The sequence below is a fragment of the Muntiacus reevesi genome, chromosome 10 (genome assembly GCF_963930625.1).
Source record: "Muntiacus reevesi chromosome 10, mMunRee1.1, whole genome shotgun sequence".
Lineage (NCBI taxonomy): Eukaryota > Metazoa > Chordata > Mammalia > Artiodactyla > Cervidae > Muntiacus > Muntiacus reevesi.
In genome coordinates, this window is record NC_089258.1 from 56,494,606 (window position 1) to 56,522,563 (window position 27,958).

General features: G+C 44.2%; 1 protein-coding gene across 5 annotated transcripts in view; it reads right to left on the bottom strand.

Moving 5' to 3' along the window:
- ENPP6 (ectonucleotide pyrophosphatase/phosphodiesterase 6) overlaps positions 1 to 27,958 on the bottom strand; it is a 101,795-nt gene that overhangs the window by 52,366 nt on the left and 21,471 nt on the right. For all 5 annotated transcript variants that reach the window (XM_065947587.1, XM_065947586.1, XM_065947585.1 and 2 more), the window contains exon 2: positions 16,919 to 17,098. In XM_065947587.1, the coding sequence (XP_065803659.1) occupies positions 16,919 to 17,098 (180 nt within the window). The remainder of the gene's footprint in view (positions 1 to 16,918; positions 17,099 to 27,958) is intronic.

Below are 27,958 nucleotides of genomic sequence, written 5' to 3' on the forward strand. Positions count from 1 at the left end.
CAACAAAAATGAAAGGAAAAGCATTTTTATTTTTGTTAGCAGGAAGGAATCATTAATATATAGCTTTTATTCTAGACACTGATTTTAAAAGATTGGAATATACAGAAAAAAGCTGTATGCATAATTTCCAAATCACTAAAGGAAAAAAAAAAGATGCATAAAAATCAAAGTACGTGAAAAGTTTTTTTAAAAAGGAAATATCCAAGAAGCACTAATATTGAAAGCATAATCAAAGAGAAAATCATATATACTTGTTTCAAAATAAATGTGAATGGGTTACACTCTATTCTTGCAAGAATGTCAACATAAAGTAACTATAAACTATTTTTTAAATTTATAGTTTAAGTAAAAGGACACAGAAATGTTAGATATAAAAGAGTAGACCAAAGAAACCCACCAAAAGTAAACCAAAAAATCAGGTCTATCAATAGTATTAAAGTTTATTATGATCTTATAAGCCTGAAACAGCTACAAATCCACATTAAGCATTTAGAATGTGAATTAGCATTTATGTACCATAAATATACACAACACAACACACAGAAGGCTTGGAAATATAAAGTGCAAAATTACAGTCTTGGTGGGAGACTTTGATGACAGCTTAAGATATAAAGAATAAAAAAATATATAAGATAGCTACATAAAGATACAGAGGCTTTGAATGTTAGTGTCAATAAGTTGTATTCAATGTGTGTGCAAGCTCAGTCACTTCAGTCACGTCCGACTCTTTGTGACCCCATGGACTGTAGCCTGCCAGGCTCCTCTGTCCATGGGATTCTCCAGGCAAGAATACTGGAGTGGGTTTCCGTGCCCTCCTCCAGGGGATCTTCCCAACCCAAGGATCGAACCAGTGTCTCCTGCATTGCAGGTGAATTCTTTACCATCTGAGCTACCTGGGAAGCCCAAGTTGTAGTCAATAGACATTGAAAATGTATCTTATTATTGTAGAATGTTACTATAGAATCTTATTATTATAGAATTCTTATAATAATGGAATTTTTATAAAAATACAACAGTTGGAAAAACTGACCATATTCTCATCCACAGAGAAAATCTCAATAACTTCCCAAGAGTAGAAACTTTATAGCACAATGTGTATTATCTCTGACCACAGGTAATAAAACTAGAAATTAATCATAACAGTTAACTAAAAATAAATCCAACTCATTATGAATAAAAAAGAAAACCTCTGTGAAACTTGATGTAAAGAGGAAATGAAAACTTCACTGACAGGCTGGTTATGAACAATGGTGAAAATTCTACATTTCAAAACTTCATGGGACACATTTTCATTTAGGGCAGAAGCAAATAGGAACATTGCCATCACCACTGGAATTTGTTACTGCTACAGAACTTCTTATCAAGGCAATTAACAAGAAGCAGAAATAAAATATGAGCACTAGAATCAGAAGGCAAACACGAACATTCCTCTATGGGAACATTTTAAAAAAACTTTTTGTCACCCGTGGCAAAATACTCATTTTGCTTCTTGACACAGAACACACACACTCACAGAAGAAACAGATGTTGCATCAAACTATATGCAGTGCCTGCTAATATTCTTGTTCTATTCTGTTTTATGTAGGTTTTTTAAAACACTGGTTTGTGATCCATATGTGATATCACTGTCCTTGTGAATCAAGATCGGTGTTTGAAAAACATCAACATGAGGCATACACCTAGGAGTGAATTTCTGGGTCGCTGTCTTCCATAGTGGCAATGTTAGGTAATACTTATGCCATTTTTGACTGTATACATGCTTTGCCTTGCAAGCCACTTCAGAAAACATGTTCTAAGAAAATAAAGTTGCATATACAAGCATCTTTAATACAATATTATTTAGAATATAAAATTAAGAAGCAATTTAAACATTTGGTAATAGAGGTATGTTTAAATTATGGCACATCCAAATAATGAAATGCCATACAGGAATTAAAATTATGTCATTTGTATTCACTGGCATACTATTTTATGTGAAAAAAAGGCTAGTGAATAGTTGGTAAAGGAATGAGATCATTTTTGTAAATATTTAAAAGATGATTATGTCTAAGAAAGAGTGGAAGCAAATATAACAAAATATAAGAAAGGGTAAATTTCAGTGGCTGATTTGGTAGACTTATTCTTGGCTAAACTGAAGTAATTCTGAACTTCCTTTGCACCCCTTAGTATAAAGAGAGGAAAACTTTCTCAAGTGCCCAGGCTCCCGTATGACTAGGAATAGTCACGTGACCCACCAGGGCATTGATATCTGCTGAGATGCTTCATGGGAAGCTTTGCTTCCACATGAAAAATAAACATGAGGTGCCAGCATTATCTCTTTTCCTCTTTTGCAGTTTGGAATGTAGATTGTAAGGATATGCTCCCTGGACTGGCGGCAGCCACTTTGAAACCATGAGTCAACCAACATGAAGATAAAATGTTAATATACCAATATGGAGCAGAAGGATAGAAAGAGCCTAGGTTTTTCAAATGACATGTTAAGCTGCTGAACTACATAAAGTACATACTTCTTACATGACACAAAGAAATTCTTATGTGTTTAGCCATTGTACACTGTTGTCTAGGTTTTCTAAAATTTGTGGTAAGTAGTTTCTAACTGATACAGAAGGATCATAGTTGACTTTTAAATTCCTATTATTGTTTATTGAATTGAACAAACTTTCCTAAAATAAATACCTGTTACTTTTGTTATAAGAAACGAAAGACATATATTTTAGTTGTAACTTTCAACTTCTTTCTAATAGACCCATTAGGACACTAAAGTTCTAGTATGAATATCCACTTTTTAAAAATTATGAATAATGATGATATAAACATTCTCATACACATTCTCAGATGCACTTAGGTGTGCATTTCTGTTGTAATCTGCATAGGAATAGATTTGCTAAATTTGGGGTGTGCCTATGTTCACCTTTATTATTAGATAATTCCAAAGAGTTTTTCAAAGCAATTACATTAATCTGTTCCTCCCAGCACTATATAAGCCTGTGTGTCTCCACCCTTGTCATCACTTGGATGTGTAACTAATAATTTCCATTAAAAAATGACATTAGTTGCATTCTACTGTATTATATGTAATATTTTCATTATTCCTCAGTCTAAGATATTTTCCAAATTTCCATACTTATTTCTTCTTTGAACTATGAGTTATTTAGAAGTCTCTGGTTATTTTACAAATATGTGGATTTAAATTTTTCTATTATTGACCATAATTGCACTGTAGTCAGAGAACACATTCTGTATAATTTCATACAGTTCCAATTTGTTGAGAAATGCCCTATGGCTAACATATGGTCATTTTTGACAAACATTCCATGTGCACTTGGGAATGATGGGCATTTAGCAGTAGTTGGGTACAGAGTTCTAGTAATATCAATTAGTAAATATGTTAATTGTGTTGCATAAATTTTCTGTATCCTTCTAACCTTTTTATTTTCTTTTTTTATTGATGACTGAGAAAGATGTCTTAAAAATCTATCATCATTGTGAATACTCATTTCTCCTTTTCGTTTCATCAATGTTTGCTTTATTTATTTTGAGATTGTGTAACTAGGAGCATTAAAATTTAGAATTATTACAACTTCTTGGTAGATTGAACTTTTATATCAACGTGAACTGCTGTTCTTTATTTAAAAATAGTCTAAGCTTAGGGTCTGCACTAGTTAATGATATAGCTGCACCAGCTCTCCTTTGGTGAGTGAGTGTGTGCTATGTCTTTTAAAAATGCGATCACTTTCAACATTTCTGCATCCTTACATTTAATGTAAGTTGTTTTGTTTTGTTTTACATTTTGACCGTACTGCACAGCATGTGGGATCTTAGTTCCCTGACCAGCAATGGAACCTCTGCCCCCTGCAGTGGAAGCTCGGAGTCTTAACTGCTGAAGCACCAGGGAAGTCCCAATGTACATCTTTTATAAGCAGCATATATTAGCTTTTGTTTTTAATCCAGTCTGATAATAGTTGCTTTTCATGTAAATTTCTATTAAAGCTTAACAAAAAACACATACAAAGTGAACAAATGATAAATGTACTGTTGAACAAATTCTGGCAAAGTAAATGCAGCTGCGCGGCCAGCACCCAGCCCAGGAAACAGAACATGACCTTCACATACGAGTACCTTCTCACGCCCCCTTTCAGTCACTGCCCGTCCAAGTGTAAACACTATTCTAACACTAGATTAGCTTTACCTGCTTTTGAACTTTATATAAATAGACTCCTTCAGATTAACTGGAGTATTTAATGAAATATTAATAAAAACAATAAAAAAAAACTTTTACATGTAATGGACTTAAGAAAATTTTTGTGTTTAAATCAGCCACCCAAATACATGTCCTGAATTCATGATGCATTTGATAGCTTTTTTCTCCTTTCTTAATTCCTTTCAGATTATATATGTACGATTATTATTGTTCAATTTTCTCTCCTCTATTACCTTGTATTTGTATATTTTAATTAACCTCTTTCTGGCATAGTGCCCCAAAGATGATTTGTTAAAATTGAAATTGGTTTATTGAAATATAAATTTGTACTCCCATAACGTTCCAGGCAATGCAAAGACATTTGAACACTTCAACTCTGAATTTTACATTTCTCCCACCTTCTATGCTTCTCTTGTCATGTATTTTAATTCCTTATGGATTTTTAATCTAAAAATTATTATTACTAAATATTATTATTTATTAATTTACCTTTTCTACACATTTACTCTCTCTGTGGCTCTTCATTCCTTCCTCCATCTCTGTGCTTCCATTTGTGACCATTTTCCTTCTGCCTAAAGAGTTTTGCATTTCTTCTACTCTAAACTTGCTGGCAATAAATTCTCTCAGTTTTCTGTCTCTAGAAAATAAAATCATTATTTTGGCTCCATTTCTGAGGGATATTTTTCACTGAATACAGAGAAATATTTTCCTTCCATCACTTTGGGAATATCATTGTATTGTCTTTCTGGATTCCAACGTTTCTGTGGGAAAGTCAGCTGCCAGTCCTATCACTGCCCCTCTGCACAATTTTCTGCTGCTGCTTAGATTTCCTCATTGTCTGAGGAGTCAGCAGTTCTCATAGCCACAGTGTTCACTCCTGGGTTTCACAGCACTTCTTGAGTCTGTGACTTGATATATCTTGTCCGTTTTGGAAAGTTCTCAAACATCATCTCTCAAATATCACTTGTGTCTCATCCTCTCTCTCCAAACCTTCCTCATGTGGCCTTTTCATGATGTCCCATATATCTTGAACAGCCTTTTTTTATTCTTTTCCCTATTTAAGCTGGAGAGCTGTCTTCAGCTCTAGAATTCATTTTTTTAAAAAGGTTCTAGTTTACTAGTACAAGTCTCCATTTTGTCACTTAGTTCTTTTATCATACTTCAATTTAAGTCATCTGGTATCTGGATCAGTGAGTTTGAGTCTTTTGTCCACTGTGTTTCTCTTGATTTTTCAGTCAGAACTGGTCTGTTTATTTCCCCTGAGTTTTCAGTCAGGCCTTGTTTTCCCATATTCTGTTTTTTTAAATAGTTGAATGCTCTCTATTGTATATGGTAAATTGTAGCTATCATTTGACACTCTGTATGTTATTAACTTATTCTGGAGAGCATAGGCTTTTGCTTATCATGGGCATATAGGCTGCAGGCAGACCATCTTAACCCAGAGTGAATTTACTTTTTAAACTATTTATTTACTCGTCTGCACCGGGTCTTACTTGCAGCACATGGGATCTTTCATTTGTGGCATGTGGGATGTAGTTCCCTGACCAGGGATTGAATCCAGGCCATTTGCATTGGGAGCACTGAGTCTATACTACTGGACCACAGGGGAGGTCCCAACCCAGAGTCAGTTTAGTCAGAGATTAAGATGATTTGATTTTCCAGTAGTCATGTATGGATGTGAGTTGGACTATAAAGAAAGCTGAGCACTGAAGAATTGATGCTTTTGAACTGTGGTGTTGGAGAAGACTCTTGAGAGTCCCTTGGACTGCAAGGCAATCCAGCCAGTCAATCCTAAAGGAAATCAGTCCTGGGTGTTCATTGGAAGGACTGATGCTAAAGCTGAAACTCCAATACTTTGGCCACGTGATGTGAAGAACTGACTCATTTGAAAAGACCCTGATGCTGGGAAAGATTGAAGGCAGGAGGAGAAGGGGATGACAGGATGAGATGGTTGGATGGCATCACAGACTAAATGGACATGAGTTTGAGTAAACTCTAGGAGCTGGTGGTCTGGCATTGTGCAGTCCATAGAGTCACAAACAGTTGGACACGACTGAGTGACTGAACTGAACCGAGGATGATTTGAAGCTCGGCTTGGGATTTATGAAGGCTTCAGCCATCCAGAGGTCATCACCCCTTGTCTGCTTCTAGCTCATTCTTCTGTTTAGTTCAGTTCAGTCACTCAGTCATATCTGACTCTTTGCAACCCCATGAATCACAGCATGCTAGGCCTTCCTGTCCATCACCAACTCCCGGAGTTTACTCAAACTCATGCCCATTGAGTCGGTGATGCCATCCAGCCATCTCATCCTCTGTCGTCCCCTTCTCCTCTCAGGGGCTGCTTTTGAGGTCAGTGTTTGAAGGGAGGGGAAATATGGTGCCAACTGTCAGATACACCTGGTTCTCTAGATCTTGGTCTGTGTTTGATGCATCACCTCCCCCACAACACACACAGTCCAGCAGCATTTTCAGTTGTTGCTGGAGAGAAGAATTGTTTCAAAGTATCTTTGCCTGTCACTGTACCAAGTGGAATCCCAAATTTCAATAAATGATTTTTTAAAAGTTAGGACGATGTTAAGGTCACCAAGAATAATTTGAAGGTGGCCAAGGACTTGTTTTTAAAGTGTTTTCAAGTCTACCAATAACTCTTGACATTTAAAAATGAATAAGATATGAACGTTTAAAATCATGTTTTCTTTTAAAAAAAATAGAAAGTTAACAATTTTATTGGAAATGCACCTCATAGTGAAAGGAATAGGATCTTTTAAAAACCAGTTTGTATATCCATGGATGAATATGATTGATCTGTAGAATGAGACAAGTTTAGAATTTATTCTATTCCTATTTGTTAAATCTAAGTGCTAAGAAAGTAGTTTACATAAATAAGTAGATGGAAATAGAAGTAGTTTGTCATTTAATTCTTTGAACTGCTTCTTTGAATGCTAACATTCACATAGTGATCTATCATCATAAATTTTTAAATACTGCTTCAGCTGACAATTCAATTAAGTTTTTCTTAAATAATTTAAAAGAGAGCATTGGATATTGTTTGGGTTTTTTTTTTAAGTTTTGTTATTTTGTCACTGTAAGCATTCTTTTCTATACACCTACTCCAATATTTTGAACAGTTCCTTTGTTTGGCCCTGGAGACTTTTAAATACTAGGGCAAAGCACCTTAGTAAGGTTCTTGATCACCAAGGGGTACTCCTTTCTTGTATAAAGTGGGAAAAGGACATATTTTTAATCAGAACAAACTTTGCACTATATATGAAAGGTGGTGATCTTCAGAGATTCCTTTAATAGTGCTCTTGGAAATCCTTACAGTTTGAAGACCCCTGAACCAGGAAACCAGGCAGTAGTCAGTTACTCTAAGGGAACTTCAGAAAGCAGCAGGGTATACAGTGCCTTGGGGAGCTGGAGGTAAGATGTGATGGATGGCTGTCATTTATTCTCAGGCTTGTCCCCCCACTGAAGCTCTAGACGCTGAGCAGAGAGAGGGAAAACTTTCACTGCAGAGAAAACTGAGCATTATTGCTCACTGTCCCTGCAGATAAGCAGAAAGCCAGATGATGGAGTGAGAGGATTGTGTCTCAACTCAGCAGAGATGCCCTGAATGCTAGTCCTGCAGGAACAGTTAACTTGGATAGAACCTATACACCTCCATCTGGATCCGGGAAGGGAGAGCCCAGTCCCTGAGTACGCAGAAACGGGGGCCAGTGCCATCCTTCTGCATGCTCTGCCCTGAATGGTCTCTCCCGGGTGGAAACTCAAAAGGCAACACCAGTCACCAGACCTCTAATATTGAAAACCCAGAATGAATGAATGACTGGCAAAGGAAACAGCCAGCCAGCAAAGACAGTCACAGTGCAATGAAACATGGAAAAGTGAGTGGTAGTTTTAGAGAGAGCAAGGCTCATTATTCCTGGGAGAATTTGTGTGGGGGCTTGGTTTTATTTCCTTTAGTCTTTCTCTGATGGAAATCACAGCATCAGAGGGGCTGTGTTGCATGGATCCCATGAGCTGTTTCTCTGGTCAGGAGTCTGTGGGCCCCTCTCTGGATCCACCATGGGTGCCCTGCGGCTGCTTCCAGAACATTTTCATGGCCTCCCCAGGAGCGTGAGTCTGGCCAACTGAGGGCCTTCGGGTCACCCTAGCCATGCCTGAGGAAAGCAGGGATTCCTGAATCTCTGCTCAGGAGTCTGTGGGGAAACAAGGGCAGTGGCCTGGCTCTAGAAGTTTCAAAGACCAGCCGGCAACTTGGCAGGAAGCGTCAGGCTTCATCAGCCCGTCAAGGGCAGGCCTTGGCTTTGCTACATCTTGTTTCCTTGCTGTTCCCAGGGAACTTGGAAGGGAACTGCCCTTAATTAGGGCTCATTGTCTAGGTCCTCATCTTATCTCTGTCAAAAGTCTGTTTTCCCACCTCAGCAACCCAATAAAAATATGCTGAGCTGAGAACAAAGAGTTAGACGGAACTTAAAAGACAACCCAAGAGAACCACTAATCCCATGTACCTTTATGCAAACAAAAAACAATTTTAAGGCTTTCTTCTTCAAAACACTTAACTTCCATCCACTAGAAAATTATTTTAATATATCCTAGCAACACTTGACTGTCATGGACCAAAATACTGTCAAAATAAACATGGGAATCTGAGATGGCGACAATGTCAGCCATGCCCCCAAGGACGTGGCAATCTAACACAAGGAACATCCCTTCACAGCAGCCTCACGTCAACCGTTTTTATTTTACAGCTGAGAAAGCAACAGCCTCAGGTGGAAGAGGTGACCGCGCCAAGGTCTCCTTGCCGTCTACTAATCAGCTTCCTGGCTCTGATACTTTTCCGCTGTTTTCCTGAATAATCCTTGCTTCCTGGCGACTCCCTCCAAGGACCACCAAGCTGAGCCCGTGAAAATCACGCCTCTCCAAACTTCCTAGAACACAGGTCTCGCCTTCCAAGTGCTGCTCGGCTTGCCAACTTTGATGCATCTCGTAACAATAACCCCTGCGAGCTGCATTTTATGTGATAGGAGGCAGGTGTACGGCCGCTGAATATGTGTCTCAGGAGAGCTTATTAAAACAGCTAAGCCAATTAGCTCTCTTAGACACATGTAACCTTTTCCAGGGAGACATATGCGAGGCACCGGAGCTTGTGGGGACAAGTCCTCGGGGGAAGCTCGGCCTTTGATCTCAGAGACCCTTTCCCGGTTCGGCCTGGCCCACGGGGCTGGGAGGATTCTTCTGATCTGGGGCTCTTGGGGGGTGGGGGGCTGGCTTGAGCACAGGGGGCCACAAGGGCTGGCCCACCATCGGGGGCAGAGAGCTGAGACGAGAGGCACCCATCCAATAGAGAGGACTGTGGAAACTCCCCTGAGAATGACTCACTGGGCATAAGAGGTGACTGATAGGAACCCAAGGGCGGGGGCGGCATGTGCCTAACCCTGGCTGGGCAGCTGCTTTTGGAAGGCGGTGGGGAAACTTCAGCAAGGCATTGTGAGGCCCTAAGTGGGTTGCGGTCTCTGCCTCTGGGAGTCCGATGGGAAAGTCTCTGTCTCGGGTCAGGGATCACACTCCTCCCCAGGTGTGATCTCCCAGAAACCAGGTTTCCCCCAGCAGACCCAGGTGAAGTGTGAGGGACCCCCTTGGCGGCCCCTCCTGGCAGCCACGAGCAGCATCTTTGGGTCTCAGGCACATGATTCAAGGTCATCGAAATCTTGCAAATGACTGCATGATCACAATGACGTCATACTCCCCTGGGGGCGGAGGGGAAAGGCGTCTTGACTGCTAGCCCTACCAGAGCCCCCTCCCTGAATAGTGGTTTCCTGGTATTTGGATCCGAGAAGGCTTCCCTGGTGGCTCAGATGGTAAAGGAAGGAACCTGTGGGGACATGTTTCAGCCTCCAGCAACATCTGCATCCTTATCTGGGGTGTCAGCTGCTGGTCACAATTACCCATTTCAGACTTTGTGTGATCAGTCTTTCAACCATGTCCAACGCTTTGTGACCCCATGGACTGCAACCTGCCAGGCTCCTCTGTCCATGGGATTTTCCCAGGCAAGAGTTCTGGACTGGGTTGTTATTTCCTTCTCCAGGGGCTCCTCCCGACCTAGGGATCAAACCTGCATCTCTTGCATCTCCTGCATTGGCAAAAACAAATAAATAAATAAACTTCCACTGGGCTAAACCTCTGAGACTCTGGGCTTATCTGTTTCTATGATGGATACTAACCTGACTAACACTCCTTGTTCCTTAAACTCAAGCTCCTTTGCCCACTAAAACCCAAGTCCCTGCATCTTAAGATCTGGCCAGTTTCTGAGCTCTTGGCTCTTGCCTTAGTGTCTCAGCTGCAACCTTGCCCTACTCTCTGTAGTTCTGTGAACACAGTATGCCCAGGCCTGCTCCTCTTTGAACCTGAGCACATGTTCCTTTCTTATGCCTCAGATGCTCCTGGAAACCTATCCCATGTTCACATCCAGTACCGCGTCTGCTGTAATCACAGCATCGCCCACGGCGGGGGCTGACGGCGGACTCCTAGTCTGCCTTGAGACCCAAGACGTGCCTGTTTGTCATCAGAGTATACCAGCTCCTAGCGGGAGTCAGTGGATTCACTAATCAGAATAAAAAAGGTGTTTTTTCTTTTTTTTTTTTTTTCCTGTTTAATTGAAAAGTGTGGGAAAAAAATCATGACTAATTTTATTCTTTGTACATTTTGTTTCCTTCTTCAAAAACCAGTATGAGATGAGGTGCAATGATCCTTGTCACTATACAAGCCCAGACTCTCCCGCAATAGATGGGAAATTAAAGGATACTCTGGGGTTATTATTATGGACCCTTCTTGACACTACATTGAAAAATGCTAAAGAAATTAAACAGCTACAGAGTTCAGAGTTGGCCAGTGATGCTGAGGATAATAAATCCAGGTGCAGTCTTTGCCACCCCCACCATACCCCTCAACAGGGAGCCTGGGGACGGCCACTCTCTCCTGGAACCTTTTCTTTCCTCTCGTCTCGGCAGCAAGTGGAGCCAACTTCCAAGCTCCTCTCATCCCTTAAGACGTGTTGTCCGCTTAGTCCAGATGCTCCTTCCACCACTGCCCTCCCACCATGCCCTCAGGTGTTAACGTATATCGCCCTCTAGGGTGAAACCAGATCCCCTATTAGATGAGGTCATAAGGCAATCGACTTATCGTCATTATAATTTAAACAAGTGGACTTTTCATTTATCTGGGCAAATATTAGATTATCAACTGTCTCCTGGAATGGATGGATGGTAAGTTCCCTGGGGGAGGGGGCAGAGGCGGGGAGAGCCTGTATCTGGTTTTGCTCACGGCCGTCTCCTGAGAGCTTATTACCAGCCCTGAGTCACACCCTTGTAAGACGTTTTATGAAGAAGCAGATTTGCCATGATTTGTGAAGAAGGGGAGTGCGTGCCTGGGTTTCTCTTCAAGGCTTTCCAGTGACTATAATGGACGTTGCTGAGAAACTATGGGCTCCCTTGGCCGAGGCACCGTCCTATGAGAGGAGCCTGGCTGTGGCTGAACAGCTCTGAAGACTCGGGAGAGCTGGGGGAGCAGTCCGTGGCAGGCAGCGTTCCAGAGCAACACCACCCTCCCGTCTCTCTGCAGCGGAATTGGCTGAGCCTTTGAAAGGAGGTTTTCGAAGATAGATCGCTTCTCTGAGACAACCTCTGACTTGAAATGCGAATGTGTCATCTTTTCCTTGCTGATGCAGACAGATCACAGCCGCAGTGACGCAGACCTTACCCCCGGGTACCAACAAAGGAAAGAACCCAAGGTGCATTCAACCAGAGGTGTTGTTCAGTAACCAAGCTGTGTCCGACTCTTTGTGACCCCACGGACTGCAGCATGGCAGGCTTCCCTGTCCTTCACTTTCTCTCTGAGTTTGCTCCAACTCGTGTCCATTGAGTCAGTGATGCCATCCAGAGACTCTTAGGGAACTCTGGCCCAAGCCTACTCTTGGCAGACAACATGAACCAGAGGATTGGGGGGTTTTATTGATAATCTGATGAGTTTTCAAGACATGTTTCTCTCACATTAAAAAAAAAACAAATCTATTAGATAGAATAGATGTGTATATGTTGTCATGTCAAAGACCATCTGGTATTTCTCATCACTGTAGTCTCTTGCATTATATAAGCACTGAATTGTGAGTGTAGTATGTATGTGTTTGTTTTTCTAGCAAAAAAATGCAACAAAACAAAACATAGTTTTGATCAGTTTCCTAAAGAGATCTTGATTTACAAGTGTAGGAACCCGAAAATTACATACTGACTAAAGCCTCTTTGGGTCCTAAAATTGCATCCATCTCAAAGGTCAACGCCAAACTGGCAGTGTTACTGGAAAATTTAGTGAAAATCTGGGTCCCTGTGTTTGAATGTTAAATGTTTGAGAAAAAATTCCAGGCTCTGGTCCGGATGTTTGGAGTCACATATAGATAGAATCCAAGAACTTACACATTTGCATGATTGATGCTGGGCTCCCTGACTGCCCTGAGCCTAAGTTCATTCATCTAAGTTTGGCCAAGGGAAAGCTGTCAGGGACCTAGCATGGTGGGTCAGGGCAAGATGCTGTCAACAATCCACAAGTCCTGATCAGTAGCCAGGAAGTGTCTCCTCACTTATCCGGACTAAATCAACTTGATTTTAACAACCCAAACTGGACTGGGAAGCTTCCTTGGTGTCTCAGACAGTAAAGAATCTGTCTGCAATGCGGGAGGCCTGGGTTTGATCCCTGGGTTGGGAAGATCCCCTGGAGGAGGGCATGGCAACCCACCCCAGTATTCTTGCCTGGAGAATCCTCATGGACAGAGGAGCCTGGTGGGCTACAGTCCATGGGGTCACAAAGAGTCAGACACACCTGAGCGGCCGAGCACACACAAACTGGACTGGAGCTGGGTCACATACCCCCCTGTTAACTCCCCACCCAGCCCACCTCTGCAAGGCAGGGGAGGAGAAGCCAGTTGGAAATGTATCTTTCCCCACATAAAGTGTCTTGTTTGTCTCAACACCTGCATAGGACAGGATAGAGGCCATATCCCCACCCAACACCATCCCTAGCCACATGATCGGTAGCCCCCAGGTCTTCCTAACTGCTTGGACTTACGGAGTTAGTGCTGCAAAATCATGACTGAGGATGTAAACTTAGAGTCTTCAGATGCTTGCTCCAAGAGTTTTAACCACAGACTCCTAAAAGGCTGCTGTTTTTGTTCCTTTGGGGGGGTTTCATCAGAGCCATGAGGATAAACCTAAAAACTTCTGCCATTGTGTAAAGTAACATCAATTGTTCACAGAGCCCACATTCTATTTCCATGCAATGTTTTTCTTGCCCTCCTATATTCCCCCATGTCACCCCCTCCCCTCAGGCATCCTTCTCCTTGGTTCGGTCTCCATCTGAAGTGAATATTGGAGCCTCTTCTTTTTCCTCCTCAATAAAACCCCCTGGACTTCAAACCAATGGATGGAATAGGGGAATAAAATTAGGGGATGGCACACCCTCAGCTCATCCTTCACAGAGCACTCCTAGACCCTGGCTGATCTGGGTGAGCCTTCCCTTCAAGTATTTGATTTAGTGCCTGGGATCATTTCCTGAGGGGACCATCTCCCCGGTGGGCAGCCCCATGGCACCACTGGGTGGGGAAATAAAGGGTCTGTTTACAATATTAAGTTTCTCAAGACTTGAGGTGGGGTCCTTTGGACTCTTCAGCAGTGATCAATTTTTCAGTCTGCCGCTTTATCTACCTGACAGGAAGACTTGAACTCCTGCCATTTCTAAATTGCACTTCTAAATATTGACTTCATGGCGAGACTCGGAGTGTCATAACACAGCTCACTGGAGCAATGAAGATTTCCCAGGCCTCGTCAAGAGGTCTGTACAATGTCCAGTGGGAAGTGGAGAGGGGAGAGGAGGATTTGAGAAGGAAAAGAAAACCAAGTCACGTTCAGAAGAAACGCCACTGCACTCTGCTTAATCTTGCAGAGGCCAAGGAACGCCCCGGGCCAGGCGCTGGGTCTGGAAGGGACACAGGAGGGAAGGAAAAGGACAGCTGTGGCTGTTAATGCCTCAGCGGTCAGCCGGTAGGAGCGGAGGGGCCGGAGTGCGCCGGCCGTGGGCTGGGCGGCAGGGCCTTCAGAGCCAGCGGGTTCTCAAGGAATCTAAATTTGTGGATCCAGTTTACAAGAACTGGGTTCATCCAATTTCTCTCAAGACTTCCATACAGCCAGACAGTTAGCTAATCTTCGTTTGGGTCACCGAGGAAATTCTAGGAGGTTATCTTTCTTAGCTTCTGCCCTCCCGACAGGTAACACCTTACACTGACCTCAAGGTTTATTTGTCATGTCACATTAGCTGGGACTCAGAGAATGTGATGGGCTTTTTCCTGCCCTTCAGGAACCGTTTTGGAGGTGCAGCAAGATACTTTACATGCAAACTAGCGTTGAGACTTTGTAGCTCCTCGGCGATATATAAATTCAAACTGTTGATCATGGTTACGGAGCCAGATGCCCCAAGGTGAGATCAAGAGTGATGCTCTGGAATAGGGCAGAGAGGAGTCTGAAATACGGCAACTGTCTCCTTTAGGGTCTTCCTCTGCCTTTTGGTGAACATCAGCATTCAAAGCCACCCAAAAGGTCATGGGAGAGGGGGAACATAGGTGGATGAAGCATGTGGGGTGAGGGGAGGAGATTCCGGGGAAGGTCCTCTTCAAGGCAGGAAGAACTCAAGTTCCAAGACATGGAAAGCTAAATTAACCGGATACCATGGAAGGGCAATATTTGTCTTGATGGTCTGTTCTGAGGTGACCCCTAAGACAGTGCGATCCATCTGTGCCTCTGCTGGGCCTACACACCACGATCCTTGGGCTTTTCAACGCCGATTACTGAGAATGACCTCAAAATGCGGCAACGTTTGGCTCCGGACCTCATCACGTTGTGCTGAACCTAAGCTTGCCTCCTCTCGGAGTCTGATTAGCTTGGCTGAGGCACCCGCTTGTTTTCTTAATCTTACGTCCAACTCTTTGAAAAATGGAGCCTCCATTTAAGGTGATGGCATCTTCTAAATCCCACCCTCACTTGAAAGCTTCTTCTCACGTCAGCCAAGGTAACCATTAGGGACCAAACCCCAGGTGTCTCCGGAAGCAACTCTAATGCTCCCCCAGCTTGGCATCTGGCAGCAGGACCGGTCTGTCTGTTTCGCTGCTCAGAGGTGAAGTAGTTGATGTGATGTGAAAGCCGCCCTGGTCGTCCCCGGCTCACCTGTGGATGCTAGTCTCTGCCCACTGGTGGCTTTAGGGCACTCGCCACAGCATGGCAGGTTGCCCGTTCTCCATCTGTCTGTGTTCCACGCTCCTCCCCCGGGAGCTGGCACGGCCTTGAATGCCCTGAACCACTCTCCATGTGACTGCCTCCAACCAGCATCCTCCAAACTCCTGCTCAAGGCCCACGTCCTCCACGTGGGCCACCTGTGACTCAGCCCGGGCTTACTCACCCTTCTCTCCAGGCTCCCCCAGCCCCCAGAACCCACCACGCTCTCACCATTTCATCAGGCTGCTCTGCCACCAGCCCAGCCCAGCGAAATCCCTCTAGCAGCTTCTCTGCTTGTAAACCTTCGCTTCTTCTAGGCTCCCCCATCTCTCCTTCCACAAGGACCATCGTCTAGGAGTACACCACGAAGCAATAGTAAAAAAGTGTCTGCAGCCATGTGTGTGGGAAAGTCACATTGTGCACTTGCCTAGCAACATATCCCATCAATGGGAAGACAGAGGTGAGTTGATTATTTTGTTGTCATGGAATCCTGTCACCCTTAATGACCGAGTTTTGGCTGACAAAATGAGAGCCTCCCAGACTTGTCTGGTGGTCCAGTGGCTCAGACTCTGTGCTTCCACTGCAGGGGGCACAGGTTTAATCCCTGGTTGAGGAAACTAAGATCCCACAAGTTGTACCGTGCAGTCAAAAAATAGAATAAAACAAAAAGATGAGAGATGCTGAAGCCCCCTTGCGGCCTCCAGGACAGTCTACATGACGACTTACCTCCCTCACTGAAGAAAGTTATGTCCTTCAGTTTCTCATGGACCTATGATGTGCAGGCAGACTATTAATACAGAGGCTTCATTTAATGCACAACAAAAAAGTTGTAAGAGCTTTGAACCCTCTTTCCAGTATTGTAGGGGATCTCAAAATCTATAGAAATGGTACTCCAAACTCTTTTGTAAAGCAAATAAGCACCCTGTTACTTATCTCTCCTGGGTATCCAAAATTCTGCCCATGAAAATGCAGAAATATTGCTGAACCAAGGATAGTAAGAGATGGCATAGTGTCTGGTCTGATGCTAGCATTCAAACCAAAATATAAAGGAGATTTCCCTAGTGGTTAAGACTCTGCCTGCCAATGCTGGGGACATAGGTTTGATCCCTGGTCTGGGAACTAAGATCCCACATGCCACAGGGCAACAAAATATAGAGGAGCGCTTCCATAAGCCATTTTTTGAACAAAGACCCCACTTTTCCAAACCTTGGCTTGGTCTTCAAATATATCTATGTGCAGCAAAATATAAAGAAACACATCCATAAGATATTTTTTGAACAAAGATCCCAGTTTTTCAAACCCTAGCTTGGTCTTCAAATACCTCCACATGCATGCTTGTCCTCAGAGATGCCACTGTACTTTGAGATTTGGAAGGTTGGAGTGGCCTGGAGGCCAGTTCACTCACCTGGCCAGTAGTACATGTAGACCTTCCTTTTGGCCTTGGTCAGAGTGACCCACAGAGGTTCTGATCCGTTCCACCAGAGAGGCAACCGGCTGTCTCTGTTGATACCTATGTTAAATGACTTGTTGGTGTCGGAGTCCCACATGTAGTTCTCGGTCATGTGATGGACCTCACAGTGGCGACCTGCATTAACAAAGACACATGGCTGTCAGTTTATTGTTCTGGTATTTTTACATGTCATCTTTATTTTCTGAATTTATAAGCTGTTTGTGCTTATTTAGGGAGCAGAGAACAGCATACAATCTTATTTTTTGATTTTTTAAAAAAAGTCATAGATGTTTCTTTTCTCTTAGATTGTAAAAGGCAAACAACCCAGTAAGAAGTTCAATATTGATTGATGATGAGGCCATTTCAAGTGAAAATAATTGGCCAAGTCTGAAGCTATTTTAAGTTAAACTGAGACCATCGTGTGTAAAACCTGACCCATTGTTCGTGGCTCGATATCCAGAAAAGAATCAGTGTGAACACTGCAGATTCCCATGGGCTTGGGTTATGTTCTCAGCCCAGAGCTCTCTCTGCAGCCTTTCCAAGTCTTCCTCCCACCAGATCACGAATCTAGACACCACGGAGTTTGTTCCCATTTTTCCCAGATAAAGAGGAGTTATCGCTTCAAGTGCCGAATGATGATAGAACCCCTGATGTTTGGAACAGAATGGTGAAAAATAGACTCCGCTTTGAAAAACAAAGCAAGTAAACAGCCCTCCCAGTGGAGTGTGGTGTAGACACGAGGGGAGCTTCTGTTGGGTGCAGAAGCGAAAGACGCAGCACTTGGACTCATTTGAAACACGAGGCTTAAATTATTTATTTTGGAGCAATCTGTTACATCTTTAAAGTAAAAATAACACAAACATTGGCAAGTGCATCAGAAATTGCTGTGATTTTAGTGAGCATCATTTGGCTCCGGGATGACACATGCTTCATCGAGTTCACTGACGATACTTCATCAAAGTGACTTTTTTGTTTCCTTGTTTGTCTGCTGTTGTTCTTCCTTCCTGCCAGCGCCTACCCCTCAACACCCACACTTTACTTTTAATCAAAAAAGGAGAAACCGTAAAATATAATTTTGAAAATTTGCAGACTCCAGATATCCCAAAGTAAAAACCTTTTATTTCATCATAGAAACTCAGGTGTTCCACAAGTGATGCTTTCAATTTAAAACCCAGAGAGCCAAACAAAATTATTTTTGCTCAAAGCTGTAGAGTTAGTTTTTTAACCCTGACCAAAGCTTTCACGTGTGAATTGACAGAATTAATAAATAAATAAAACCTTGAGCAAATTATCCAATGACTATAGAACTTCCTAGTTTCATTTATTCCTCCAACTAACATTTATTAAATGCTCCTCTGGATGTAGAGATTCACATTTGAATAAATGTGGTCCCCATACTCAAGTACCTTGTTATGCATGTTGTTGTTTAGTCGCTAAGTCGTGTTAGACTCTTTGCTACTCCATGGACTATAGCCCTCCAGGCTCCTCTGCCCATGGGATTCTCCAGGCAAGAATTCTGGAGTGGGTTGCCATTTCCTCCTCCAGGGGATCTTCCCGACCCAGGGCTCGAACCCACGTCTCCTGCACTGGCTATCAGATTCTTTACCACTGAGCCACCAGGGAAGCCCTTGTTATGTATAGCGTTGGCCAAAAGGTTCAAATAGTAGGGAGAAGGTGTGTATGTATGTGTGCGCGCGCAGCAATTTCTACTTTCAATTGGAACTGTTTCGATTACTCTAGAAGAAATGCATGAAACCCAGATCTAAGCAAGGGGCCTCATATGATTCAGTTTTGAAAATGTGCTGTATTCAGAGAAGCATGAAGTAAATAAACAAAATCTTTTTTTAAGTGTTTAAAACTTCCATCCTTGTATGTCTGAGAAACCCTACAATATCATTTGATGAAATTTCACTCTTCTTTTCAACACTCGCTTTCAACACTCTAGACCCAAAGTTTACAGGCTTTCTCACTATCTTTTGCTCTTTCCCTCATGGGTGAAAAGTGATGGTGTCCCCTAGATTATAGAGCTATAACATGACTGGATTGGGGCGGGGGTGTGCATGTATGTGTGAGAGAGGGAGGCAGAGAGAGAATATTCTCCCCGAGAATTTCTGCTAAACTAAATTCTCTACTTCTCCCACTTGTGTTTTTTAAATACACATAAGGCCTCACTGAGGAGAGCTAGGATCTACATGTGCAGCTAATGCACAGCTCTACCATATTTTTACATTTCAGATGATGAAATCTTTTTTCCTGTGGTCATCTGGGTCTCTTCACTTTTTCCCTAAAGGGTCTTCTGTTCTCAACGATAGGTAGGACCTAGCATTAGTTTTTGTATCTTCTTTCCATACCAATTGGTTATGGAGCCTGTAGACTCCAGTGAGCCTCAGAGACCTTAATTATGGCCCTCTCCAGGGAAGCATCTCTGAGACAAGACCTCCAGAGATGGCTTTGGTCCCCACTGGCACCCAGGCTGGTCCAGGCTGGCCCAGAGTGGCACATCCCTTCTAAGGGGAGCTCAGACCTAAGCAGGTAAATCATCCATCCCCACTGTCCTGAGACCCAACCCCTCTCCAGAGGATGAATGACATGAGCACCAGCAGGGGGGGTCCTGACCACTTCCTGGGAGAGGATGGTGCCCAAGAAGGTCCTGGAACCAGTGGTTTCCCTTCTGTGATTAAAGGGTTTTGAAGTGAAGAGGGAGACCTTTCAACAAGAAGGTCATCTCGGAACCCTGTTCAGAAAGTGGGTTTTCTTCTTTTAGTGGATTGGGCCTTGAGTTGAAGTGAGAGGGTGTATTCTTCAAAGGCTTAATCACAGATGCCGGGCTGGTCCCCAGGGGCATCCCTTTGTTCTGGGAAGCACTGCCTTTCACGGAAGCCAGCAGGAGACGTTTGCTCTCCATCTCCTCGTCTGCTCAAATCTTCTCTCCCGGCTGAGCTGATTTTCCTTCGCATGAATATATGAAGGCTGGCAGTCTGTGTCTGTGACTCTGAGTCTGCCCTTCCTCAAGCTGGTTTCCTTACCCACCCTGGCCTTCTCTCGCGCTTTTGTTTTTATTGCTTGGGCAAAAGCGGAAAAGAACAGAAGAGAGCACAATGTACCGGCTTCTGCAGCCCACAAGCTCTCCTTTCCATATTTCTGCCTGACCTGTCTCTATTTTTATGCATCTGCAACTCTTCTTGATTTTTCTCTGCTCTGGGCTTTCTAAACAGAGCCTCACTGTAGTTTGATTACTCAGACCCTTTGCTGAAAATATCAGTAGAAACTTTTCTGACACCACCACAGACCACAAATCTCAGGTGGATTTCAGGTACGGTGTTAAGGAAGATCAACCTCCTCTCCCTCCTCCCCCGCCTCCTCCAAATGAAGCTCTGTACACACATATGGCTATGAATACATACATAAATTGGAGAAGGTAATGGCAACCTACTCCAGTGTTGTTGCCTGGAAAATGTCATGGACAGAGAAGCCTGGCGGGCTACAGTCCACGGGGTTGCAAAGAGTCGGACATGTCTTAGCAACTAAACCACCACCACATAGATGAATACATAGCACATAGTAAAACCTCTGAACATTAAGTTACATTATTAATATGAGGGTAGAGAGTCATGCTGACAAATGAAATCTGGAGATCAGTTGGAGCCTCCTTTCTTCTGAGCTCTCCAAGTGATTTGTCCCAACCCCGTTTCCACTGAATTCTTGCACTTCCCCGTGACACTCACTACATCGCAGGCATCTCTCCTTCTAGACTCCTGCTGCCATAACATATGGCACCCCAGAAGTGACGCTCACTGCTTTACTGCCTGGCACAAAAAACCTGCTCACATGAAACATACACGAGTCGGGTAAACTTAACTGGGGATTCAGTGGGGTACGAACAGGAAGACTGAGAGCAGTGCAAAGAACTGCAGATTGAGGGTTAGACATCCAGGTTCTTAAAAGTCCTTTCAGTTTCCCCCACCAAGGTTTCCTCACTCAAAAAACTCTGACCTTGCACACCTTACTGATTCATCTCTGCTACATATCACCTACCTCCAAAATTTCTCCCTGAACTTCTAAGTTCTCTCAAAAACAGTTCAGCCCTCCAAAGCTCCTGCTTCACTCCTAAGTTTGCATAGCTCATTAGCTTATGCATATGCACTAAGTTGCTCAGTCTGGTCCAAATCTTTTCGAGCCCATGGACTGTGACCCGCCAGACACCAGAATCCATGGGATTCTCCAGGCAAGAATACTGGAGTGGGTTGCCATACCTCCTCCAGGAGATCTTCCCAAGCCAGGGATTGAACCCAAGTCTCTTATGCCTCCTGCATTGGCAGTTGGATTCTTTACCACTAGTGCCTCTTGGGAAGCCCTCATTAGCTCATCAGTTCAATTCAGTTCAGTTGCTCAGTTGTGTCCGACTCTTTGCGACCTCATGGATTACAGCACGCCAGGCTTCCCTGTCCATCACCAACTCCTGGAGCTTGCTCAAACTCATGTCCATCACATCGGTGATGCCATCCAACCATATTATCTTCTGTCATCCCCTTCTCCTCCTGCCTTCAATCCTTCCCAGCATCAGGGTCTTTTCCAATGAGTTGGTTCTTTGCATCAGGTGGCCAAAGTATTGGAGTTTCAGCTTCAGCATCAGACCTTCCAATACTCATTGGAAAAGGACTGATTTCCTTTAGGATGGACTGGTTGGATCTCCTTGCAGTCCAATGAACTCTCAAGAGTCTTCTCCAACACCACAGTTCAAAAGCATCAATTCTTCAGTGCTCAGCTTTCTTTATAGTCCAACTCTCACATCCATACGTGACTACTGGAAAAACCAAAGCTTGGACTAGATGGACCTTTGTTGGTAAAGTAATGCCTCTGCTTCTTAATATGTTGTCTAGGTTGCATATGTTGCATATGTTGTCATAGCTTTTCTTCCAAGAAGCAAGCATCTTTTAATTTATTAGCTTATAGAATGCTTTAAAAAATGGGAGTAAGGGGAAAGGAGGAAGAAAATAAGGAAGGACAAAAAGGAAAAAAAAAAAAAAAAGAAAATGTTTCTTTGAACAGGAACTACCCACTTCAGAAGGCCATTCTAGTTGGAGCTGTTATATTTATTTTAGTTTAAAAAAAAAAGAAAAGTTCTAAGATTCCCAGTTAAATTTGAGTTTCAGATAAACAATTTTTTACTATAAATATGTCCCCAATATTCCATGGAACATACTTCTACTAAAAAATTATTTGTTGTTGACCTAAACTTCTAATTTAACCAAGTATCCTGTATTCTACCTGGCAGGTCTAGGGAAAGCATCCTTTATTTGCCCCTATTTCACAGTCACAGTGAAGGAGAAGTGAAATAAGGAGGTATTCAACTGAGGTGATAGCATGTATATACAATGATGAGATGAGGGGGAGAACGTTTTATTCAGATGAAATGTAGAACTTTCCACCCTATCACTCAGGGCTCCCTTTCCTGGGATGGCAAGATCTCCTTAATGTCATGCTGGGCTAGTACAATTCAAAACAGTCAGAGCTTCACTCAGCCAATGTCCTGGCATGACACATGGATGGTTATCAAAGGGGTTGTTTGCAAAGGGGTGGCCAGGGCCCAGGGGGGCCAATAAGAGATGGTGAGGCAACCCGGGCTTTTTCCATTTTCACCCATCGTGCACCTGCCCCCCAGGTTTGAAGGGCAGGGGGAGCTGGTGTGGCCAGCAGGGAGCCTGGGGGAGATCAATACAGGCCTCCACTGTCCCCCAAATGCTGTCCAGCTGAGGCTCTCCGTGAGATCCTCCAGGGGCTCCAGGCAGGCCAGAGAAGGGGAAGGAGGGCAGAGACCAATAGAGAATTCCCAGCACAACCGCCAAAGAGAATGCTAAGGCGTGGGGGGCTTCTCAAGAAAATCAATCGTGTTGACTTCTTAGTGAGTGAGTCCTTAACTGGACATGGGGACCACCTGAGCCTGAGGTCCTGGCACACGCCTTGTGAGTGCATATGACCCTACACACATCTCAGGAACGGAAGACACCCCAGCTGGTCTCCTGTTCTAACTTGTGTGTGCGTGTTGCTCAGTCGCTTCAGTCGTGTCTGATTCTGTGCAACCCCATGGACTGTAGCCTGCCAGGCTCCTCTGTCCATGGGACTCTCCAGGTAAGAGCACCAGAGTGAGCTGCCACGCCCTCCTCCAGATAATCTTCCCCACCTAAGGACTGAACCTGCATCTCAGGTTCTTTACCATCTGAGCCACCAGGGAAACCCCTGGCCTAACCCACCACCTATGAATTCAGAAGTAAGGAATGACTCTCCACATTTTATATGTATTAGCTGCAAAGGTGTTGAATATTTTGCTCACTGTCCCAGTGCTAATAAATCGTATGTAGACGGCTGGGGGTGCGGGGGGTGGGCAAAGAGATATGAGCAACTCGAACTTGGGTCATCTCTCTTTCATCATCATATTCTGGGCACTTCACTTTTCATGGTTGCAATAGTTTTAGTGGTTATATTTGCAATCTGGAGCATAAAACTATGCTGATTTCAAGATGAGACCTCTTGGCCTTTTTTAGACCATTTATTTATGTCTCTAAACACACATGCCAAGAAACGACGACATAGTGAATTCAATCACTAGACACTCAGGTTCCACAACCAATGAGGAATTTCTCTATTATACAAAAACTTTCTGAATTCTTGGGGTGTACAATCACCTTTACAAAGTTATACTAATCTTTAATTTCTAAAGTCATTCATTGTTTTTCTGACATCCATGTGTTTCCATTAGCTGAATATGGCCACGTCTACTAGATATCAAAATAGCTGGTTGAAAAGTGAAGTCATACTTTAGGCACATCAGTTTAGTCAAAACATGGAGATATAAATACAGGCTATAAAATATTAATGTGGACTTTGGAAATGATTCTTTTAGAGCATACACATTTTCACCCAGAGGCAGCACTCAGGTGACTTCTGAGCCCAGAGCTGCAGGCAGGCAGGCCTCTGTGGCCACATCTGCTGGAAGTCTGGGTCACAACCATGCATAATGGACACCCAGCACCAGCTGTGGGCAAGCTGTCCATCCCTGAGAGGTTGATGGGGACAGTGGAGACAGCATGAGCCCGTGGTCAGACAGGTCAGAGTTGGGGTGAAGGCGTCTTCCCTCGTTTCTAGCTGTGGAAATTGAGGCTAATCTGTAAATTCTCAGAGCCTCACTTTTCCATCTCTAAAATGGGGATAATAATACCTCCCTGGCTGGACTGTGGTGAGTACTAAAGACAAAAATAGTTTAAAAACATATGCAATGCTTACTGTGTTTCAAGGTTTGTTCTGAGTCCGTCTGTTACAGGTTGAGCGGTACTGTGCTGTGCCGCGTCGCTCAGTCATGTCTGACTCTTTGCGACCCTATGGACTGCAGCCAACCAGGCTCCCCTGTTCATGAGGATTCTCCAGAATACTGGTTGAATGGTACCCTCCCCCCACAAGTATACTGAAGTCCTCAAAGCCCAGTACCTCAAAAGGTGACCTTATTTGGAAAGTGGATCTTTACGGAGGAAATCAAGTTCAAATAAGGTCACAGGGGGCCCCTAATCCGATGTCCTTATAAAGGGGGCATTAAGACACTGGGACCCACATGCACAGAGGAAAGATGCTGTAAAGCCACAGGGAGAAGACGGTCATTGACAAGCCAAGGAGCACCAGGGACCCCAGAAGCGGGGAGTGGCAAGGAAGGACCCTCTCCTGGTGCCTTCAGAGGGTCCGGGGCCCTACCAACTCCTTGGTTTCTGACCTCTGACCACCAGAACAGTGAGACAGTGCATTTGTGGTGTTCCAAAGCACCCAACTTGTGGTACTTAAAGCAGCTTTAGGAAACCAGCATGTTTAATCTTCACGATCACCCTCACGGGCAAGTATTCATTGTAGGCCCCCTTTACAGGTGAAGTAAGTGAGGCCCGGAGAGGTAGCTGGATTGAATTCTCACACCGGCAGGTGAAGTGGAGCCAGGATTCAACTGAGGGAGCCTGGACCCAGAGTCCTCACTCTTGACCACGCTGACCCTCTAACACCAGCTCACCGGGGGTCACTAGTTCACCTGGCACTGGGTACCCTCCATAGCCCTGACGCACCCACAGAGATGGAACTGCTGCCGCTGCTGGACCGGCTTTCATGCCATCATAGAGCATCTGCCCTCAAGGACCGGTTGAGTTCCGGGGACCATAAGGGGTCTGGGGATCAGCCCACTCAGGAAGCACTTTACCTGGGCTGGAGTTAGACTCAGGAGGAGCCATGACCTGCAGGCCAAAGGTCTGAGCCAACTTGACGGGTGTCTGCTGATCAGCTTAGTAAGAGGACTAGTTAGTTAGTTAGTTAGTTAGCTAGTTCTCCCCCACCTTCCCTGTACCTGGAACTAGGTGCTTGCATCTCGTTTAGTCTCCAACACAACTCTGAGAGGCAGATAACACTGTGCCCGTGCTGCAGGTGGGAGAGTAAGGCCCAGCGTGGCTGAGGGGCAAGGCTAGTGCCAGGGAGCCGCTACGAGGGCAGAGCCCCAGCTCAAAGCCAGGTCTTGGGGACTCAATGCCCACACCCTCCTCAGCAGCCTCTCCCCTCCAGCCATTGGGTGGCTCCCCGGCCCACCAGGGTTTGGTCATTCGGGTAGAAACTGCCCCAGATCCAGGGACGGCCTCTGAGGCTCTCCTGGAGGTGATCACAGGGAGGAGCTCGGATCTTCAGAAAAGCCAGACCCGCCGGCCGCTGGCAATTGATTATCATGCACAAACTGTACCAGAAATATCTCTGAAGGAGGGGAGTCTGCCAGACAAAGGGGTGCTAACAAAGCGGATCGGGACTCCTACCCTCCCTCTCCCTCTGGAAGGCATCCAGCTGTGGAACAAGAGGCTCCCAAAGGTCTGCAGTGTAGGGGTCTCCAGTTAATGGGTGCATTTTAGAGACTGAACGTATGTACAGAAATCACCTCAAATTGACACGATGCCAAGAAGTAACTGCATGCTGGATTCAGAGCCCGGCAGCCTGAGAAGGTTATATAAGCCAGACTTTTCCACCGCTAGATTCCTCTCTGCACTTTTCCATTTGGAGGGTCTACAGATGAGTTGAGACCCTGTTTAGACTAGTGAATGTTCAAGGAACTACTCGATACCCAAGAGATATGAAAGAATGAAGAGTGCACTGCTCGAAGTACCGACCTAACTTACAAACTGTAAATGGCTTTATGGGTCACCTTTGCTAGGAAATACAGCTTATTTTCTTAACTTGATCAAAGACAGGATTTGGTGTGTTAAAGAAGCGGTTTCAAGAGAAATATGCAAGATCAAGTTGAAAGAAAAGTTCACAATTTGCACATCTTTAAATGCAACGATTGATGTATGTGCTAGACACAGTCCTGATTAAGTCTGAGTCACAAATATTGCAAGTCCGAGATAACAGGCTTTGATTATAGTGTGAAGTGTAGGGACTGCAACAAAAATAACCCCAGAATGTTAAGAGGGGAGAGATTTTTTGATTGGAGATATTCATGCTCAGAGTTTTGAGGTCACTGGACTCAAAAGAATGTATTATTTTTCTGGAACATGGTAGCTTGGTGTAATTATTTAGCAACTAGAAGACAGGTAGAGAAACAAAAGTTATTTTCCAGAATAAGGACAAAAACGTAAGCTTGGGACTTTTAAACACTCTTTATTTGAGGAAAGCTAATTTTTTACCAAAGCTCAAGGATATTTCCAGACAATTTAATCTATCCTCATCTCAGCACAAAGCTGGAAAAGAACCTGAATTAATTACTGCGTTTAAGAAGGAATCCCTTCTGAAACACACTCCCATTTTATTGAGCATTTTTGGGCTATGCTATGCTTAGTCGCTCAGTCACGTCCGACTATTTGCGACCCCATGGACTGTAGCCCACCAGGCTCCTCTATCCACGGCATTCTCCAGGCAAGAATACTGGAGTGGGTTGCCATGCCCTCCTCCAGGGAATCTTCCCAACCCAGGGATCAAATGAGCATTTCTAGGGACTTCCAAAGATGGTAGGTGTGGGACTTCCCTGATGGTCCAGTGGTTAAGACCCTGCATTCCCTATGCAAGGGACACAGGTTCAATCCCTGGTTGGGGAAATAAGATCCCACAGGCCATGCAGCCAAAAAGTTTAAAAATAAAAACAATAAATAAAATTGAGTCTCAAAGAAAAATATTTTTTTAAAGATGGTAGATGTTTGGAGGGGGAAAGTCCTTATTTCTGGCCCTTAATCTTCCATACACAAGAGTGTGTGTTTTAGTCACTCAGTCGTGTCTGTAAACCCACGAACTAGAGCTCGCCCAGCTCCTCTGTCCATGAAATTCTCCAGGCAACAATGCTGGAGGGGTTATCAGGGATTTTCCCAACCCAGGGATCGAACCCAGGTCTTCTGCACTGCAGGCGGATTCTTTATGGTCTGAGCCGCCAGGGAATACATCATACACAAGAGAGAACCCACCAACACCTCAGTCTAGAAGCTTCTTCTCCCTTTCCCCAATGATAAAGCATCCAACTCCTCCCCACTCAGCCACCATCCCCTCCCGCAGTGATGTCAAGTCAGCCACAGTCCTCCTGCTACTGGAGTGGTGATTTTGGCATAAAACAGGCTGCAGCCACCTCCCGTCCTGTCTGCCTGCCGGTGGTGGGAGGCCCCTTCTGTGTTCCCTCCCCATAAATTCACCCAGGACAGGAGTCTTCCTCCCACCAGGGCAGGGGGATGCTCTAGTTCTCCAGCTGCCCCCACCTGTGACTGGGGCAGGGCTGGGGGTAAGGAGGGGAGTTCAATTCTGTTTAAAAAGGGGGAGGGCACACTTAGGTCCTGGATCTAAGCCATGTTCGAAAATCCATCTTTTCAACTGGTGCACAACCTAGAATGGCTGATGGGTGATCTCCAACAACAGGTACCAAAACATTATTGGATCAACTATTAATGACAGCAATTGATAAAAAATGACCAAATTCAGCTATTTGGGCATGTGAGGTGATCACAGTGTTAA